The following is a 19,705-nucleotide window of genomic DNA, read 5'->3' as shown; positions in this document are numbered from 1 at the left end:
CTGATGGCTGTTCCTCAGAAGAGCTAACTTAATTACCAAGACATACTTTAGTTATCAATTCAGCTAAGAAATGGCAAAAGCTTGCCAATAAACTCAGCCAGGATCAATATCAAATTTAGGCTGCAACGGAACTGACAACCATCTGACAATTATCCTCTTGCTTTGTCATATTTTCTTACACTCTACAGACTAATTACCAAATATATCTCCCCCAAATGAGAGCCAGCAGTGGTATTAGGTGCAATGACAAATTTTGACTGACACTTCACTGCATGACTGGGACAGTGTTACAGAAGTGCTACTTTCTAGATAAAATGTTAAAAGAAGGGATGCCTTGTCAGGTGGATATAAAAGAGTCGTTTGCATGATTTGATGAGCAGGGAGTTCTCCATCTGTCTTTAACAACACAATTAGCCTTCACTGACCTGTACTAAACTAATTGTGATAGAATGGCCCCTTTAAGGGGTAATCATTTGCAGGTCACATGACCCTCCCAGGGCCTATCAAAACAGAGTGTGTGAACCTCAGCCTACTGGGTATTTGGGCGCAGGTTTGAGCAGGTGCAACCTGCAGAGAGCGCCCAGGAGTCAGACTTGTATCTGTACTGAGCAAGTCTGTGCATAGTTATGACTTAAGGCTTCCTTGTCATGTTACCTTGTGCTACAATAATAATTTATCTTATTGCTGGAGTGGGGAATCTGATATCAGCTGTATTTGCTTACATAACCACAGTGACTACACTTAGAAAAGTAACTCATTGGCAGTGAAACATTTCTTTTCCTTCCACAGTACTCATGGCTCATTATGACTGCCTTGCGGGAGGGTTATTTCATGAAGGATAAGTTACCTTCGATTGGATTGATAAAACTCAAGTGAGCAGAGCCCAGTGATGTGCCCAGTTTACATTAGGGAAAGGGAAATCATGTTCATCCAGAAATTTCTTAAATGTCAGTTTATAATCTGCAGCATCATATGGATGATCTCACAAGAGTGACATTTTGAGACCGCTGTATAAACTGACAATAAGAAACTTTCCTCCGCTTTGCCCCAAAATGAGCATGGGTACAGTCAATTCTTGTGTCTGAATTAAAGCAATAGATCAAAGTAACAAAACATCCTCATGCTTAAATTCAAGAATCCTATTTAAGAGGACAAGTGGGGAAAATATGGCATAGTGGTAATGTCACTGGACTAGTAGTTTTCTTTGTTCTTTTACGATAGTGACTTTTAAGGAGCGTCTTGACAAATACATGAATAGGATGTGAATAGAGGGATATGGTTCCCGGAAGGTTGGGGGGTTTTAGTTAAATCGAGCAGCAGGGTCAGTGCAGGCTTGGAGGGCCTGTGCTGTAATTTTCTTTGTTCGTAAGCTCTGCCTAATGCCCTGGGCTCAAATCCTACTACAGCAGCTGGTGGAATGTGAATTCAATTAATACATCTGGAATTGGAAGCTAGCCTCAGTAATGGTGGCCATGACCAATATAAAAACCCATCATGCTTTTAGGGAGTCAAATCTGCCATCCCTATCTGGTCTCGTCTGCATGTGGCTTCAGGCCCATACAACCTAGTTAACTCTTAACTGATCTCTGCAATGACCTAGCAAGCCACTCAAGTCAAAGGAAATTAGGGATGGGTAACAGATGCTGATATTGTCAGCGACATCCATATCCCATGACGGAATAAAAAAAATTCTATTGCTTTGACGGCAGCGGATCATATAAATTTCAGAAGCTTTATAAATCTTTGATATTCATTGCTCTTCCATTAATCCACCGAAAAATCTTTAAAAGCTAGTGCACAGACATAAAGATCTTTTGCAAAAGATTTGGCATATAGCCTATGCTGGCCTTCAAAAAGCCTCTATTAAGAAGCAATTCTCAGAGTTGACATTCAGAAATCCTTGGCTTCCTATAAATATGGTGCACTGATGTGCACTTGCTCCTTGGAGAGCAGAGCTCCTACTAAAAATGAACCACTTCTTTACTCTAAGAGCTGAATTGGGTCTGCTTTACAGCTGATTTCAACACATTTGTCATGGGAGTGCACTTCACACATAGCTGGGGGGACGTAATAAAACAAACACAAACTTATTAGGCTGTGAATGTGCAGTTAATGAACCCACAATCTATTATTCTTCAGCCGCATCTCAAGCATTATGTACTCCCTCTGGGCTCAACGACTGTCACAGTCACAGGCAAATTAGCCCAAATGTGTGTAATATAAAGCCACAAGTATCTATTTGCATGCAATAATAGTACAAATATTCCAGTAAATAAGTTACAGAATGGTATACTGTCCCACTGTGGATTGTTTATGCATGAGTTTTGCTGTGTTTGACAAAACAACAGTGGCCTTCTCTGAAAGACAATGTTATGCAAGGGGAAGGAGTCATTTCTGCTTTAATGATCCAATATTAAGGACCTTTTTCAATTGCTCAAATGTAGGATAAATAATATAGAACACACATTTATTGAACTATTAACTACTGTCCCTCCATGTCATTGCAGTCATAGAATTCTGCAATTTTCAGTCTCACTGCAGCTGTTCAAAAAGCACCACCACCAGCACCTTCTCGAGGACAGTTAGGGATGGGCAATAAATGCAGGCCTAGCCAGGAAATCCCTTGAATAAATTAATATATATTAAACAGTTTTTTCCCCAGAAACGACTTTTCAAACATAGATATATTACACCATGGCTGTGCAGCTCAATTAAGAGGTTACATTTTAGAGACAGTGATTGGTTAAAGACACAGGAACAGCTTTCAAGAGAAAAATAAAATCCTATCTAATACACACTGAGGAGATATCACTTATATTAGCATGGCCAAAGCACCATCCAGCACATCATTCGGACTGCTGATCCTGTTGCATTTAAAAGGTAATTTGTATTCTAGTCAACTCAATTTGCTCATTGTCACATGATGCCAAACATAAATTCCACACTTACAAATTTTACTTACAAACTAGGTGTGCCACTTGCCAATATCAAAATATCAATCAACATTAACAAATTCGCATCGGTTATGTGGATTCCATGGTGGAGAAAGGGAGTATATTGAATATGTTGCAAAATTAGCAGACTACTTTTCCGACATCCAGTACTGGATGGGCAGAAATTTCCTCCAATTAAATGTTGGGAAGATTGAAGCAATTGTTTTCAGTCCCTATTCCAAATTCCATCGCTCTGCCTGGCAACAGTTTGAGATTAAATCAATCTGTTCACAAGCTTTGTGTCACACTTGACCCCAAGATGAGCTTCGGACTTCATATATGTGCCACCACTAAGATCACTTATTTCCATCTCGAGCCAATCAAACTGTTGCTGGAACCCTCAACCATGCCTTCCATACCTCAAGACCTGACTGTTCCAACACATTCCCGACTGCTCTCTCACATTCTAGCTTCTGTAAATTTGAGGTCATCCAAAACTCTGCTATCTTTGTATTCTGAGATTAAAATCTCAGCAAATTCCATTCAACTATCATCTCCTCGAGCCATTACCTACATTGGTTCTGGATCAAGCAATGTCTAGATTTTAAATCTCTCACCCTTGTTTTCAAATCCCTCCATGGTCTCATCCCTCCCTATCTCTATAATCTTGAATCAAAACAGATGTTTCTCTCAAATAGAAAACATATTTTAGTTCCTATGGAGGTAATCGATATGCTCTGACTATTTATTAGTACTGGCACCTACGTGTGATCTAATAAGCCACATGCTGGGATTTCATTTTTTTCGTAACTGAATTATGTTTGCATCACTGCAGAGTTCTATAGAACTAATATACGATTGCAAAGAACAGACATGAAATCAGAGCATCCAGATTAAGACATATACATCAACAACACTGACAAAATACATGTAATGTATGCTGCCATTGAATAATTTGCAGTCAACAGTCATCAACTAACCTGGCATCTGAACTGCTATTCAAATAATATTGGAAACTCAATGTTCCAAAGTGAACTGACAAAGCTAATGCAGACAACATGGGTGAAACATTCAAACCTAAGGAGTTAATTTTCAGAACAAAGAAAGTCAAATAGAATGTTTTCATCCAATGTGTAGTAATAGATGCATGAACATTTTCAGAGAATACTACCAAAATAGATAGAGAAGTGAATTCAAGGGATAATCTGGAAGGATAGTTTTATTTCTTGAAAAGACAGACAATTAAGTGCAGGTGACAAAAGAAAAAGGGCGTATTTGGAATTAATGGACTTCTCCATTGCTCAAAACATTCATACCTCTCATGATGTGTCTAACCACCTTGGTCGAACCACCTCGCATATTCAGGATCTGGTGCACACGCTGTCTTATCTGAAGATGAATACAAATATAGTCTCAATGCTACATCCATATCAAACCAAAACAAAGTAAGAATTTACCTTGATATGTCTGAAGTGTTTTTCTCTCATGGCTTTTTCATTTTTGCTTACCAAAGTATGTTATAGAGATACGAGCACCCAAGTAAATAATGAAACGTTAAGCAGGTGGAGGAGGGGGAATGGCAGGAGGAGGGTGGTGGAGGGGCAGATTGAAAGAAAACAGAGCAAGAATTCGAGGGTAAGGGGAGAAGGGAGATCTTGGGGTGGGAAGAGGGTATAGAGAGCAGAGGATGTGGATAGGGAGGGGAAAGAGAGGGTACAACTTAAAGCACTGTTTGAATAAAACTAAGGACTACATCTTGGAAAAGATACAACTAGTTTAAAAGATTGAGATAATTGTTGGCAAGGTAGTTATGACATGTGTGGAATAGTCCTTACTTTGGTGTCTGGTAGCAATGTGGCACACTGCTCATAACTACGATATTCTTTTCCACTTAAAGGTAATCTGTTTATGCTGTTGTAACAATCTTCACATAGCATAAGCTTTCGATAATAAGCAATACCATAAAATACCTTATACCTGAGCAACTGAAACTATTCAGTGTTTCATTGCTTTTTTTCCTGCCTACTTGCATTAGTTCCTTCTGAATGTTAAGGAAGTGAAATGAATTGAAGAGGCAATGAATTGGCATTTTAATATTCTCTTCCAAATGCTGACAGGATGTGGGCTTGGGATTGTTAAAACTCAAAAATCTGTTTGTGGTGACCCATGTGCTTTTCAGGATAAGAAACCTACATCTTTAAGGTAGTCCCTTTAAGAATTTGATTCCTGGTTTAAAAAAAAGCCGGGATTGTGATCAGGTTGCGCGGGAGGTGAACAATAGGGAAAAGAGGGTCAACAATTAATTATAAGGGTGAGTAGGTTCTTGGGAGTGATTTTTGTTCAAGCAGCCTAGTTTGAGTTTAGAACAAGCTAGAGTGAAGGAAGCATGTGTGTCAGCAGAATTCGGTTGAACTTCTGGATGTAGGCTAAAAAAAATTAAAACCCTTGTTAACTGAACTTGACTCATTAACTAGTAAGTCGAATTCCTGATATGGTCATGCTGAGGAGAGAGGGAGAGGTTTAGATACAAAACTCCGCTGTTAAAGAATATTAGAACCAGAATTCTGACCAGAGGTGACTATGCTTAAGACACCAATGATGCCTATTCTGAATGGGGAGTTAGTAACTTAAGGACACTGGGAGGAGATCTGAAGAAAAAATCCTCGCTTGAAGTAAATGGAAGACCCAAGAAGTTGCACCCTGTATATGAATTGCTAACACAGTGCCCACACCAAGCAGTTAATCTTCAAGTTTTAATATGTGTCTGACTGAGTGCAAATCTATTTAATGTGGAAGGAAAGTGAAGTTAAGATGTTTGATTGGAGTATAAGTATTAGAGAATTTCAAAATAGTCTGGGATTTAAAACACTAATAAGACCACTAAAAACTGAGTGGATTAACTTTGGATAAGAATTACAGACTGCCTTAAATAGAAGGTACTGTCTGCATAGAAACACATATAACCAGTTAAAAGATGTAAACATGTATTTTGAATTTACAAAGATATATTCCAGATTTATTTTCTGTACATTTTGGCCAAAATGCAGGTTGCCCTGAGGCATATGGGATGGGAGCTAGCTAAGGAGAACCACATTCTTTCAGAATAAAGCAGTTACAGAATACAATTTTTATTGGTATAGGTCAGAGAAAGTACCGATTCCCAGACTCTTAGAATCTTAGAAACCCTACAGCACAGAAAGAAGCCATTCGGCCCATTGAGTCTGTACTGACCACAATCCCACCCAGGCCCTACCCCCATATCCCTACATATTTACCCACTAATCCCTCTAACCTATGCATCCCAGGACACTAAGGGCAATTTTAGCATGGCCAATCAACCTAACCCGCACATCTTTGGACTGTGGGAGGAAACCGGAGCACCCGGAGGAAACCCACGCAGACACGAGGAGAATGTGCAAACTCCACACAGACAGTGACCCAAGCCGGGAATCGAACCCAGGTCCCTGGAGCTGTGAAGCAGCAGTGCTAACCGCTGTGCTACCGTGCTAAAATGATAAGCAGCCTAGTTTGAGTTTAGAACAAGCTAGAGTGAAGGAAGCATGTGTGTCAGCAGAATTCGGTTGAACTTCTGGATGTAGGCTAAAAAAAATTAAAACCCTTGTTAACTGAACTTGACTCATTAACAATAGTAAGTGTAGTAACAATGAATAGGATTAATCATTTTTTTCTGATAAAGGTATGAGAACAGGAACTTTTGACCCTATGATTTGCGCAATAGAAGTTGCTAAGAGACGGGGGCTGGGGGGAGTGGAATTTACCTTTAAACTCTATGATTAATGTTATAGAAGTTGCTAGGGGACAAGGAGGTAAGAACCTCCAGATTCTATGGACCAGTGAACTCCCATGTTGTCAGAGGGCAGGATGCAGTTGGCTAAAGTACATGACATTTATTAATAATGATTGACCTGTACTGATGATAATTAATTCATTCCTGGTAGAGGTGAACTAAGCTTGGAGATGTATAATTATGTTCAGAATGTAATGCAACTTCAGAGAAGCATCAGACTGCTTGATGTCTTCCTCCCATCGTACGGTAGTCAATAAAGAACGTCTTTCATCGGGATACTGCTGTGTCGCAAGTCTTTGTATGAGCTAAAATTAAGCTCAATAATTAGCCCCTTAAAAAAAACCTGACTACAATGAGAAATGGTATTCATTATAATTTCATTGTCTTTAAGTAACTGAGTATTAAGTTAGAGTGTAGTTATTTTATGTTTTGATCTTTGATCTTTATGTAGTAAAATTATTTTTTTAAAACCGTGAATCTTATGGCTTCATTCTGTTAGTAACTACCTGTGTTTTAAAATTAAAAATACTGACCTCTGCTGAGATCATAACATACCTTGCTCAGACCAACCATAAATTCAGTGACAGACACTGCCATCTGACTTTCATCTAGCTTTGACATGTTCCCTTCCTGTTAGTACTTTCCTTAGTACTTTCTCGTTTTTTGTTATAATATTTTTCCATTCATTTACTCTACTGTCTCAGGCTCCAATCTGCTTGCATCTACTCCTCTAATTATTCCTCCAACCACTGCTCCAAGGCAAGTCCCTTCCGGAGTCGGCCCTGAGCTTCATGCATTGTACTCTAGGTATTATCCACTGTACCCACACTAGCTCCTGCCACTGAATCTTCAAAAGCAGCAATTCACTTTACTTTATTCTTCTGTCTCAGCCTAAAGGATGCCGAAGCCCACAAAGAGTTGAGATATCTAAAAAATTTGCAATTCCACCCGACAAAAAAGCTCTCCACTTTTCCCATTATTCTCTCGTGTGCCTCTTCAAAGTGTCCACTCCATTGTAAATAAGCCAATATCATCCCAATTTAATGCCTGAACATTTTGTTTGTTATAAAATTTGGCTCATAAGGGTTACTCTACTCACGTGCACATTTCACCATATGTCTACCTGTTTCAAACACCCGTTGAAAAAAAAATCTATTCCTTAACTCTTTCCTAAAGCCTCTCAAAGTCACAAGTTCCTGTCCTCTGGCACTATCTCCACCTTCAAGCAACTGCTGTACTCAACTACTCAGTAGTTCTGTTCCCTCTGGTTTGACTCTATGCCTTAGCCATGGCTCCATCCCTATTCCCAACCAGCTGATGGTTAGGTATTTAACACAACGTTGGAGCAGTAACTTGTGTATGAATGGTGATGTTAGCATGCACCATTTTCATTCACTTAGCAATAGAATACATCATCATGTCTTGCCCTTATTTAATATAATTGACATGTTCTGGTTCCAGAGCTTGAAGCAACTGAATTAATGGAAGAATTGTTTATTTTTTTTAAACAGTTGCTTCAAACTCTGAAGCCATAACATTTATAGTTGTGCATTTTGACCTTTGCTGATAGGAGAAAAATAGAAACTGGAGAGAAGAATGCAGTCGAAGTGGGGCCGGTGCTTAAGAAGTTGCAAAACTTATAAATCTCACTTATCATTGGAGGAGTAAATGAATGGTCACATTTATCCTTTAAAAGCTCAGTCTTCAAAAAAGACAAAGTTATTATAATATGCAAACTACAATTATTAGGCATATAACAAGCTATTTTAGGATAATTAATTTCACAGCTTGAAGAACAGAAAATAAAGTCTATATACTAAATATATTTGTTTTCTAGGTACCCATGAAATTCACTTGATAGCATTTTCATTTTCACTCAACATCGCTCACTTGCATGGCTGGCACTATCACCAGGCAACCTAGACACTTGCCTAGGCTGCATGCAGGTTTAAAAAAAAGTAACTGAAAGCTGGCATTTTAAACAGATCATAATTCCAGACGAACAGACCATAATTCTTATCAGCAACTCAAGAAGAAATAAATTCCAATTCCCATCATGATAATGCAATGCCGCGCAATGACATCACATCCCACGCAGCGTTACCCAATCAAATGAAACCTCCTGAAACCAAAAACATCCACGAACATTCTAATTGGCTGGAATTTCCATGGGCTGCAATGGGACTGGGAGCAAGTAGCAAGCGTTAGTCGGATTGCGATAGGTGCAAGTGGAGGCTCCAATTGGGTCAGTCATCTGTTTTTAAGCTTGAGTACTGCCATTAGTTTTACTAATGACAGTGACTGGAAGTTAAACAGCAGAGATCTAACCCACAACCCGCTCGTTGCTTGGTTACATTCACACATTCGGGAGTTTGAGTTCCCAATGTAGAGACGGTGAATACCTATGTTAACCCACTCCCGGGTTTCTGAGACTTGTTTCTTCTTTGAACCCCCTCATGCTTTGCTGCTGGCTTTCTGTAATGCCACTTCTGCCAGAATATTTGGGGTAGGGTGGGGGGGTCTAAGTTGGACTGCTAGGCTGAAGGCTCACCCAGGGTGGCAAATAGCTTTGCCCTGTCCCTGCTCACTTATTAACAATGATCACAATTGATTATTTTTAAATGTCAGCGTCAATTTTCTGTCAGACTGATAGTAGTGAAGAGTGCACACATCACACAGATAGATGTATTTGAACTGGCTTTATGAGTGGAAAATCATGTCTTACAAATTTGATTGAGTTTTTTGAAGGGGTAACCAAGAAGGTAGATGAGGGCAGTGCAGTTGATGTTGTCTACATGGACTTTAGCAAGGCCTTTGACAAGGTACTGCATGGTAGGTTGTTGCATAAGGTTAAATCTCATGGGACCCAGGGGGAGGTATCTAAATGGATATAAAATTGGCTTCTTGACAGAAGCCAGAGGGTGGTTGTAGAGAATTGTTTTTCAAACTGGAGGCCTGTGACCAGTGGTGTGCCTCAGGGATCAGTGCTGGGTCCACTGTTATTTGCCATTTATATTAATGATTTGGATGAGAATATAGGAGGCATGGTTAGTACGTTTGCAGATGGCAACAAGATTGGTGGCATAGTGGACAGTGAAGAAAGTTATCTCCAATTGCAACGGGATCTTGATCAATTGGGCCAGTGGGCTGACGAATGGCAGATGGAGTTTAATTTAGACAAATGCGAGGTGATGCATTTTGGTAGATTGAACCAGGGCAGAACTTACTCAGTTAATGGTAGGGCGTTGGGGAGAGTTACAGAACAAAGAGATCTAAGGGTACATGTTCATAGCTCCTTGAAAGTGGAGTCACAGGTGGACAGAGTGGTGAAGAAGGCATTCGGCATGCTTGGTTTCATCGATCAGAACATTAATACAGAAGTTGGAATGCCTTGTTGAAGTTGTACAAGACATTGGTAAGGCCACACTTGGAATACTGTGTGCAATTCTGGTCACCGTATTATATTATTAAACTAGAAAGAGTGCAGAAAAAATTTACTAGGATGCTACCGGGACTTGATGGATTGAGTTAGGAGAGGCTGGATAGACTGGGACTTTTTTCTCTGGAGCGTAGGAGGCTGAGGGGTGATCTTCTAGAGGTCTATAAAATAATGAGGGGCACAGATCAGCTATATAGTCAATATCTTTTCCCAAAGGTAGAGGAGTCTAAAACTAGAGGGCATAGGTTTAAGGTGAGAGATACAAAAGTGTCCAGAGGGGCAATTTTTTCACACAGAGGGTGGTGAGTGTCTGGAACAAGCTGCTAGAGGTAATAGTAGAGGTGGGTACAATTTTGTCTTTTAAAAAGCATTCAGATAGTTACATGTGTACAATGGATATAGAGGGATATGGGCCAAATGGGATTAGCTTAGGGGTTTAAAAAAAAAGGACGGTATGGACAAGTTGGGCCGAAGGGCCTGTTTCCATGCTGTTAACCTCTATGACTCTATGACTAAGAAGAATTCATAAAGACTGGATTCTTAAATCACCTGAGGGATATTAGCATTACAGCTCTCCACCATAATGTAGCAAACCAGCTGAAGGACAAAGAGGCCAGCATCCAAACGTCTCAGATAAAATTCATCTTCCATATCATCATCAATTATTTCACCTTGACGGACCATATCCTGAAAAGAAGAAGCGGTACAAAGTTTTAGGATAAATACTGTTAAATATTTTCCATTGCATCAAACATAAATGCGCTATTCACAGCTTAAAATGGTGAAAAAGCAGGCAGACAAAAGTCAAAATGAACGATTTATGGCATGTAGACTATTTCAAGGTTCAATAAAAAAGCATCAATTCTCAGTGCAAGTTGTGTTCAATAATACGCGGTGTACTGCAAAACAATGAATTAGCTCGGAGTACTTTCACTGTCTCCAATTTAAGATATGAGGGATGCGTTCTTTGGATTTTAAGAATTATATCTGTTATTCAGAATAGATAAATTGCATGATCTTAGGTTGGTTCCACAGTAATAATTAATGCACTTCAAAAGTAATTATTGGTTGCGGAACACTAGGATTTTGACAGAATTTTACAATGCACTAATTAAATGCAATAACTTCTTCACATTTGACAATGTTATAACTAATAAGGCATTCAAGAATTTAGACAAATTGCACACTTTTTAAGTGAAAAGTAAGTAAAGTTATTCTGAATTGGTAACTTTAACAGACATCCATGTAATCTTTATGCCTATATTATTAATTTAGGTATGTTATTAATTTAAGCGTTTATCCTATGCTTTGAAAATTGATATGGTAGAAGCACCTTATAATTTAATTTGGGAAAAGGTTGTCAAAACATTTGAAATGTAAGTTTTTAATCTGCGTTCACATGAAGTAAATTGTGTTATATCACAATGTATTTGCATATTCTTCTCTGCAAGAAAACTGGTGATCAGTAGATTCCTTTCAACTTAGTAAAATAGTCTGTGGTGCTGCATCTAGTACAGATCCTAAGGTCGTAAACCTGGTGGACAATTTCAAATGGATCAAAACAATTTAATAGTTCACCAGTGTAACAGAAAATGTTTATAACTTAATAATCGAACGCCCAGTTTCTTTTGGAGGTAATTTTTGAAACAGATCTATTGTGTTCTTAGCTGAATTACTAATGGTTGAAACCACAGGAACAGAGATTGACATGTGCAGTCCAAACCATACTACCTAAGAGAGATCAACATGGTAGCAGGACCATTTGAAAAAGACACTGGGCAGGATTTTACAGCCTCGCTCATCCTGAAACCGTAAGATCCCACCTGAGGTCAATGGACCTTCCATTGTCTGCCCCTCATCCGTTCCAATTCCCATGGTGGGTGGGGTGGTAAAATTCCGGCCACTGTCGCTCAGAAGCACAAGCCTCGTGACTGAAATTTGCTCAAGACTTTTAATTGATGCTGTAATTCTAATATATTAATTGAGTTCAAGTTTACAGTCTTATCTTTAGGTGACAGAATAATCAGTTGAACTGTCTTGTAAGAAATTCCATGAAAGCAATCTGCAGATTCCCACATCCAAAAGAGCTCTGACACATCTGACACCATCGCATGATCCATTGCCAAATCATGCAGGAAAGATTCCAGCTTCAAACCATGACCAATTAGCTGAGTTATGGTAATACAGTTTAGAATTTCCGACCACTGATAAATTCTGACTTTGTAACTTGTTCTATTATTTTATCTTTGTTTTTGAAATTTCTCCAGTGGAAGGAGCTCAGAACTGTTTATCATAGAATCCTTGCTGTGCAGGAGACTATTTTGCCCATAAAGTCTGAAACGACTCTCTGACAGAGCATTTTACCCAGGCCCTATCCCCGTAACCATATGTATTTACCCTGCTAATCCCCCTAACCTACACACCATGGCACACTAAGGGGAAATTTAACATGGCCAATCCACCTAACCTGCAAATCTTTGGACTGTGGGAGGAAACCTGGAGCACCTGAGGAAACCCATGCAGACATGGGGCGAATGTGTAAACTCCACACAGTCACCCAAGGCCGGAATCAAACCCAGGTCCCTGGAGCTGTGAGGCAGCAGTGCTAACCACTGTGTCACCATGCTTATGACAAATCTAATTTGCAACTTACTCCAAGTTTCACATTTGGGAGTTTCCTGGCTAATTCCACTGGCAGATATTGTACTTAAATAAACTACTTTTCTCTTAGAAACTAGTGCAAAAGTATATTTGCAGTCCTTTCTTTGCAGAAAGCACAGATAAGAGGGGTGCTCTCTCTCACATACAATATCACCATCAACCACCCCCTCTCCCCCCACTCCCCCACCTAAATCTTCAATTTAATTTTGTTCCCCGTGCAGACCTTCGACCTTGGATCTTCAGTTACACTCTGAGTTTCTCTTCTACTGTGGTTTTCGTGTTGAGGAGTTTTATTAATTGGTTTGGAAGTTATGCTCCACAGCAGCCTGGACTTTAAACCGGAGATATCTTGAAAGATAACCGCCAGTTGGGTTTTTGGTATTATTGACAGCACTTACATTCCTTAGTTTGGTGCCGACAGGTTAGCAACCATGGAGGCCAAATCACAGAATATATTTAAGAAGGAAATAGACACCAAAAGTGTTAAGAGGTATGGGGAGAGTGCTGGAGGATGGTGCTCAGATAGAGGATCAGCATGATCATGTTGAATGGCAAAGCAGGCTCAACAGAGCCGAATAACTTACTCCTGCTCCTATTTTCTATGCTTCTAATCAGGTTAGTTCAAATTAATGAACTCAATATTAGCAAATGGAGGCCAATGCAGTTCTAAACCTCGGTAATTTGTTGGTTGGACAGTCCAAAAGGCATATATTTGAGAGTACTTCATACTAGATGTGTTTTCCAGAGGCTTTCCTTCTCCTGTAGACTTTCCTTTGCAACTTAATCCATTTGATTTCATGCTTACCTTCATTAAGAAGGCACGAAGCAGAGCTCCTGTCACACACAATGAATATTCAATTCCCTCCACAGTGACATAAAAGTCAGGATTGAATGGGTATCCCTGAATATTAGTCATGAATAATATATTTTTATACAGCTCCTTCCCACTGTTTTATGCATGCAATTATGAAAATATTGCACAGCAAATCACCTGAAAACTTCGTTATTAACTGAAGTAAAATGTCATCTTCAATCCCCAACTCCAAATGCCTTGGAAAAACAGCCAGCATAATCAAAGACCCCACGCACTCTGGACATACTCTCTTCTATCGTCTTCCGTTGGGAAAAGATACACAAGTCTGAGATCACCTACCAACCAATTCAAGAACAGCTTCTGCCCTGCTGCCATCAGACTTTTGAATGAACCTACCTTATATTAAGTTGATCTTTCTCTAAACCCTAGCTTTGACTGTAACACTACATTCTGCACCCTCTCCTTCTCTCCTATGTACTCTATGAATGGTATGCTTTGTCTGTATAACACACAAGAAACAATATTTTTCACTGAATACAAATACATGTAACAATAATAAATCAAATCAAAATCTTCCCCAAAATGTAAATCGAATTCCATAGGGTCGTACATTCATAGAAATATATCAAATTCAATCAGCAAGTCACTATCCCAAATATTAACATGAGAGTTTGCAAAAGACAAACTAAGATTGTTGACTGACTAACTGATGCATACATGTTTTTCTCCTTCAATCTTCTTGTCAGCCACCTGCACAGCTTCCAGGTACTTAAAATGCAGCTCCATCAGTCGGTCAACCTGTGAGAAACACAAATAGCCATCAACTGAGGACCACAAAAAGCCTGCAATTTGCAAGAAACGCATCAACTAGTTTGTTCAGAGCAGGCACGACTAAACAAAGTCTATATTATAGAAATTTATCACATCCTGCAGCCTGGAATTTATTGCTGCAGTGTAGTCAGTGGCAGTATCACTCACGAGCAGGAATACTATATAGCAGTGCTCAAATCACAAGCCATTGTTAGTTTTACTCACTAAACAGAGCCACGTTATAATGCAACAGCAAGTGGTGATGATAAAGTTAATCAGGAACCTGCCGTGGTCTTATAAAGCTTTTACAATCATCTAGGTCGCTTTGTAGTCACGGCATGTCATCAGTTACTAAAAAGATCACTAAAAAAATCAGGACTGTCAACTGATTAGTGAGGGTTTCTTGATGGTTTTACCAGCAGCCCTTTAATGAATGGTTGGGATGGGAGGGTGGAGATTACAGGAGCGCCGGAGGGTGTGGCAGTGGCTCTTGACTATAGAGTCAATGAGTTTCTTGGAGGATGACAGTTTGTTTAATCTTTACGACCAATTCAATACCAATCTGCATTTATTTGAAATAACCCATGAATATTTAATTGGTGATATGAATCCGCATTGGTCATATAAATCACATTTATTTCTATGACTCTCTGTAGAGTATTGTGCTGCACAGAGATGATGCAAAACTTAAACATAAATCTAGAAATGAATGTTTCTCTGGCAAGCACATTGCACATTTTTGAAAAAAAACTAGCAGCATAAAAATGGCAGTCATTACTAGAATTAAATGCTTTTTGAAAACATTAGAAAATAAAGTTGCATCAATAGTGGGCATTGAATCAATTAAATACTAGGGTGTTGTAGAAAACACTTTATAATATAAATTTTATTAGATCTTTGCAACTATATTTCCAGAAGAACCGTCACAACAACATACTGTTGCACTGCTATAGCAACATAAACAATACTTTCAAAATATTTCAAAGTGCAGTGCAACTGTCTTGCATATAAACCTAGCAAAGGCAATTCAAGATATTTTCCCTTTTGTCTTCCACACAATTCACAGCTTGCTCAACACGACTTTCATTTCTGTTAAAATTATGCTGCATGAACTCTTTTTTTTGAAAGAAACAAATCTTTCCAGGATGAAGAACAGCAGGATGATTACCCATTTTAATGTAGCGTCTTCTTCAGTAGGCAGTATTAATAAATATAGGAAAAGGGCAAACGGAGAAATCAAAGCATTGCAGTTGAAATAAATATCCCTCAAGTCAAAAGTGCAAACACCTTCCTTGTTTGACTTAATGTCTACAGATATTGCCAATTGGGGTGTAGCTGCATTAAACTCATGAAGAACATAGCAAGAGTATGCTAATTAGAATTGTCAAAAATGATGCCCTCATTTCACATTAATTACATGGATTCAAACTGAGATAGTCAACCATTTAAGACAAATTGAATTTAAATCCAATTATTAAATGGGAGCAATTTGAGGTAAAATACGAGTGTGCAATTAATCAAATTCCTAGCTTATGAGAAAATGTTTTCTTTAAAGTATGCAAGAGGGGCGTGGAAAAGAATCAAATCATGCCTTTAACTTCTTTAATCGTTATGATCCCAGCTTATGTTACTACTGGGTGGTCAGGTCCCAGGACAGAACCCCGGCTCAATAGATTGTAACTTTTTATTTTTTTATTTACAGATTTGGATGAAAAGATTCGCAGGATTGTTGACTAATTTTTAACAAAAGAATAAAACATTTATTAAACAAGAAAAGATCAACACTACTTCTTCATTCCATCTATCTTTACAGTTGTACACAGCTTTGTAAGAATAACAAAAGTTGCAAAATAGGTCTTGTATTGTAATGTCCTCAGTAAGTGCACAGTCCATGTAAACCAATAGGCAAAATGTGGTCAGACACACCACACTCTGACATGAAGTGATAGATGCCACCCAATACAACTTCTGTAGATTTCTCATCAAATCCCCCCCAAGATGCTTGTTGCACCATGAGCGAACTGGTCTCACTGAAGCTCTGACATGAAAAACATGCCTTGGAATCTTCTCCCAAACAATACTTTCGCCTGGATACCTTCATCAAGGATCCACTTCCAGGGTTTCAATCTCTTTCAGTATTCCTCTGCCTTGGACTGTCACAGGCACTTCAGTTTCTGCACAATCTCTCAGGTACCCAGTAATGTCAACAGCACTATTGCTTCAGAGGCTGTTTTAGGATACCACCAAACTTTTGATTTATCTTGGATATCTGGTTCCTTAACAAGCTGACTTTAAATCTGGTCTTGCAGCTGTCTCTTTAACACGAGAGCACTTTTCCTGCCTTCTACTTGAATTCTCCTGAACAGGACCTTGTTTAACTTCTTGTTCTTTGTTCCTTTAATTTAACTGTCTTAGTGAGATATTACTTTTGTCCCCAATCCCTGGATTGTGGACTTCATTTTGTTCTTTTGAGAAGTCTGCTTTCTGCAGTTCCCTGGTCTGTCCTGGGTCCAGCTTAATATGAACTCAAAAGTTCTTTCTATCCTAGGGTGGCCTCTGGTTGCTAATCAACAACTTAGTTTTCCTTTAGGTCCTGCTTGGTTTCACATTGTAAACCCTCATTACCATACAGGCATCTGAACCAAACTGAAGTTACTAACCCTTTCAGCTACAGGAAAAAAAAACTTACTTAAGGCTATACCCTATTTTTAATACCAACAAATACAAATTGCTTAAAACTATCTCTGTTTCCTGACACAATAAGCAGTATACTTCTATTTTCCACAAACAAAGTTTCCAATTTGGGCAGCACAGTAACACAGTGGTTAGCACTGCTGCTTCACAACGCCAGGGAGCTGGGTTTGATTCCTGGCTTGGGTCACTATCTGTGTGGTGTTTGCATGTTCTCCCCGTGTCTGTGTGGGTTTCCTCCGGGTGCTCCGGTTTCCTCCCACATTCTGAAAGACGTGCTGGTTAGGTGCATTGACTCGAACAGGTGCCGGACTATGGCGACTAGGGCATTTTCACAGTAACTTAATTGCACTGTTAATGTAAGCCTTACTTGTGATTAATTAATAAACTTTTTAATATCTGAAAGGTGAATGAAGTCAATTCTCACCCTACTGAACATTTTCTGTGGAGATGAGCCAAATGTATCTTTTCTCTTTAATTAATCATTCCTCTCCCTAATATTGATCTTTATTCACCCAACACGGAATGTACCTTTAAGATGCCCTTTTCCATTTGATTTTATTAAGGTGACCTATTTTTAAGCCAGCAAGAATTTGTCAATCTCATACAAAAGAGCCAACACTGTACTACTTTGAATAGCACAAATTGTTCATACTCCGTTACCTAAATTTCAGTTGACAGATTATGACCTAGTTTTAAGTACAAGCAGAAATAACACTGTAGAAGAACAAACTTATTTTTGCAGACTCAATTACAAAACACAACTGGGAGAATATATTCCATGCAGCAGAAGCAGCATATTGTTGGAATAGTCCTATATATTGAAAATGTAGTTGCCTAGATAGAATACACGTTTTGCTATAAAATGTCACTGTTATAAGATTCTCGCGTTTGATGAATCATTGTTTAGCCAGTGGCATCACATGAGCAGTGGACCTAATCTTATGTCCCTGTGCCTCGAGTTTTTTTATTTCAACGCCATTCTATTTTTCTTAAACGATGACCTCGTCTCCACATCAATCACAGCCCTTCCTAACAGGGTTTCTCCTGCTCCATTCTAAATCTGTGCCCCCTTCCCACACCCCCATTTTAGATTACTCATAATCTGTTTCTAACTATGTTATCTGAATCTTCCCTAATTTTAATCACCTCTATCAAATTATATGGTAATCTGCTTTGTTGCAAGAAGAACAGCCCAAATATTTCAAGCCTTTCTTCATTTTTAATTCTGGAAAGATCCCATCAGATTGGAAAATAATGAATATATCTCCTCTATTCAAGAAAGGAGGGAGTCAGAAAGCAAGAATCTACAGGACAATTAGTCTCACTTCTGTCACAGAGAAAATGCTAGAATCTATCATTAAGGAGGTTGTATATAGTAGGGCACTTAGAAAATCTTAATGCAATCAGGCAGAGTCAACACGCTTTGTGAAAGAAAAACTGCGTTTGACTAATTTATTAGAGATCTTTGAGGAAGTAACAAGTAGAACCTGGGGATGTGTACTTGGATTTCCAAAAGTCATTTGACTCGATGTCACATCAAATATGATGAGGGCTCATGGTGTAGAGGGGTAATACTTTAGCATGGATAGAGAATTGGTTAGTTAACAGGGAACAGAGTACGGATAATTGGGTCATTTTTGAGTTGACAAGATGTAACCAGTATAGTGCCACAGTGATCAGTACTGGGCCTCAACTATTTACAATATATATCAATACAAAGATAGGTAGGAAAGTAAGTTGTGAAAAGAACATAAGAAATTTGCCAAGAGATACAGATAGGCTAAATGAACGGACACAAATATGACAGATGGCACATAATGTGGCAAAATGTGAACTTGTCCAATTTGGCAGGAAGAATAGAAGAGCTGAATACTATTTAAATATAGAGAGATTGCAGAACTCCATGGTACAAATGGAACTGGGCCCTGGCACATTAATCACAAAATGTGAGTATGCCAGTACAACAAGTGATAAGGAAGGCAAATGGAATGTTGTCATTTACTGCAAGGAGAATTCAACATAAAAGTAGGGAAATTTTGTTATACTTGTACAGGGCATTGGTGAGACCAGATCTGGAATACTGTCCAAGAGGCAGCTTGATCAAAACCTTTAAGATCCTGAGGAGACTTGACAGGGTGGATGTAGAGAGGATGTTTTCTCTTGTGGGAGAATTTAGAACTAGGGGGGTCACTGTTTAAAAGTAAAGGGTTGCTCATTTAAGGCAGAGATGAGGACAAGTTATTTTCTCTCAGGGTTATGAGTCTTTGGAACTCTGCTTCCGCTGCCTTTTGAGGAACAGAGGTTTTGAATATTTTTAAGGCAGAACTCGATAGATTCTTATTTAACAAAGAGGTGAATGGTTGTCGGGGTAGGCAGGAATGGGAGGTTGAGGTTACAGTCAGATCGCCATGATCTAATTGAATGGTGGAGCAGGCTTGAGGAGTCAAGTGGCCTTCTCCTAATTCGTATGTTTGCATCTTTGTGTACAGTTACGGGTTCCTTATTTAAGCAAGGATATATTGCATTAAATGCAGTATAGAGAAGGT

The 19,705-nt window shown here is 38.9% G+C and overlaps 1 protein-coding gene across 1 annotated transcript in view; it reads right to left on the bottom strand.

Annotated features, from left to right (window-relative positions):
• The window catches only part of ctnnbl1 (catenin, beta like 1), a 186,944-nt gene that overhangs the window by 29,237 nt on the left and 138,002 nt on the right, over nt 1-19,705 (bottom strand). Inside the window, exons 13-15 of the mRNA XM_078236405.1 lie at nt 14,373-14,453; nt 10,730-10,867; nt 4,250-4,322 (exon numbers count right to left, since the gene is read on the bottom strand). Of these exons, the coding sequence (XP_078092531.1) occupies nt 4,250-4,322; nt 10,730-10,867; nt 14,373-14,453 (292 nt within the window). The remainder of the gene's footprint in view (nt 1-4,249; nt 4,323-10,729; nt 10,868-14,372; nt 14,454-19,705) is intronic.

The sequence above is a fragment of the Mustelus asterias genome, chromosome 20, assembly GCF_964213995.1.
Source record: "Mustelus asterias chromosome 20, sMusAst1.hap1.1, whole genome shotgun sequence".
Taxonomy (NCBI): Eukaryota; Metazoa; Chordata; class Chondrichthyes; order Carcharhiniformes; family Triakidae; genus Mustelus; species Mustelus asterias.
The sequence above is the reverse complement of the archived record's forward strand: the minus strand, read 5'-3'. Positions and strand labels throughout refer to the sequence as shown.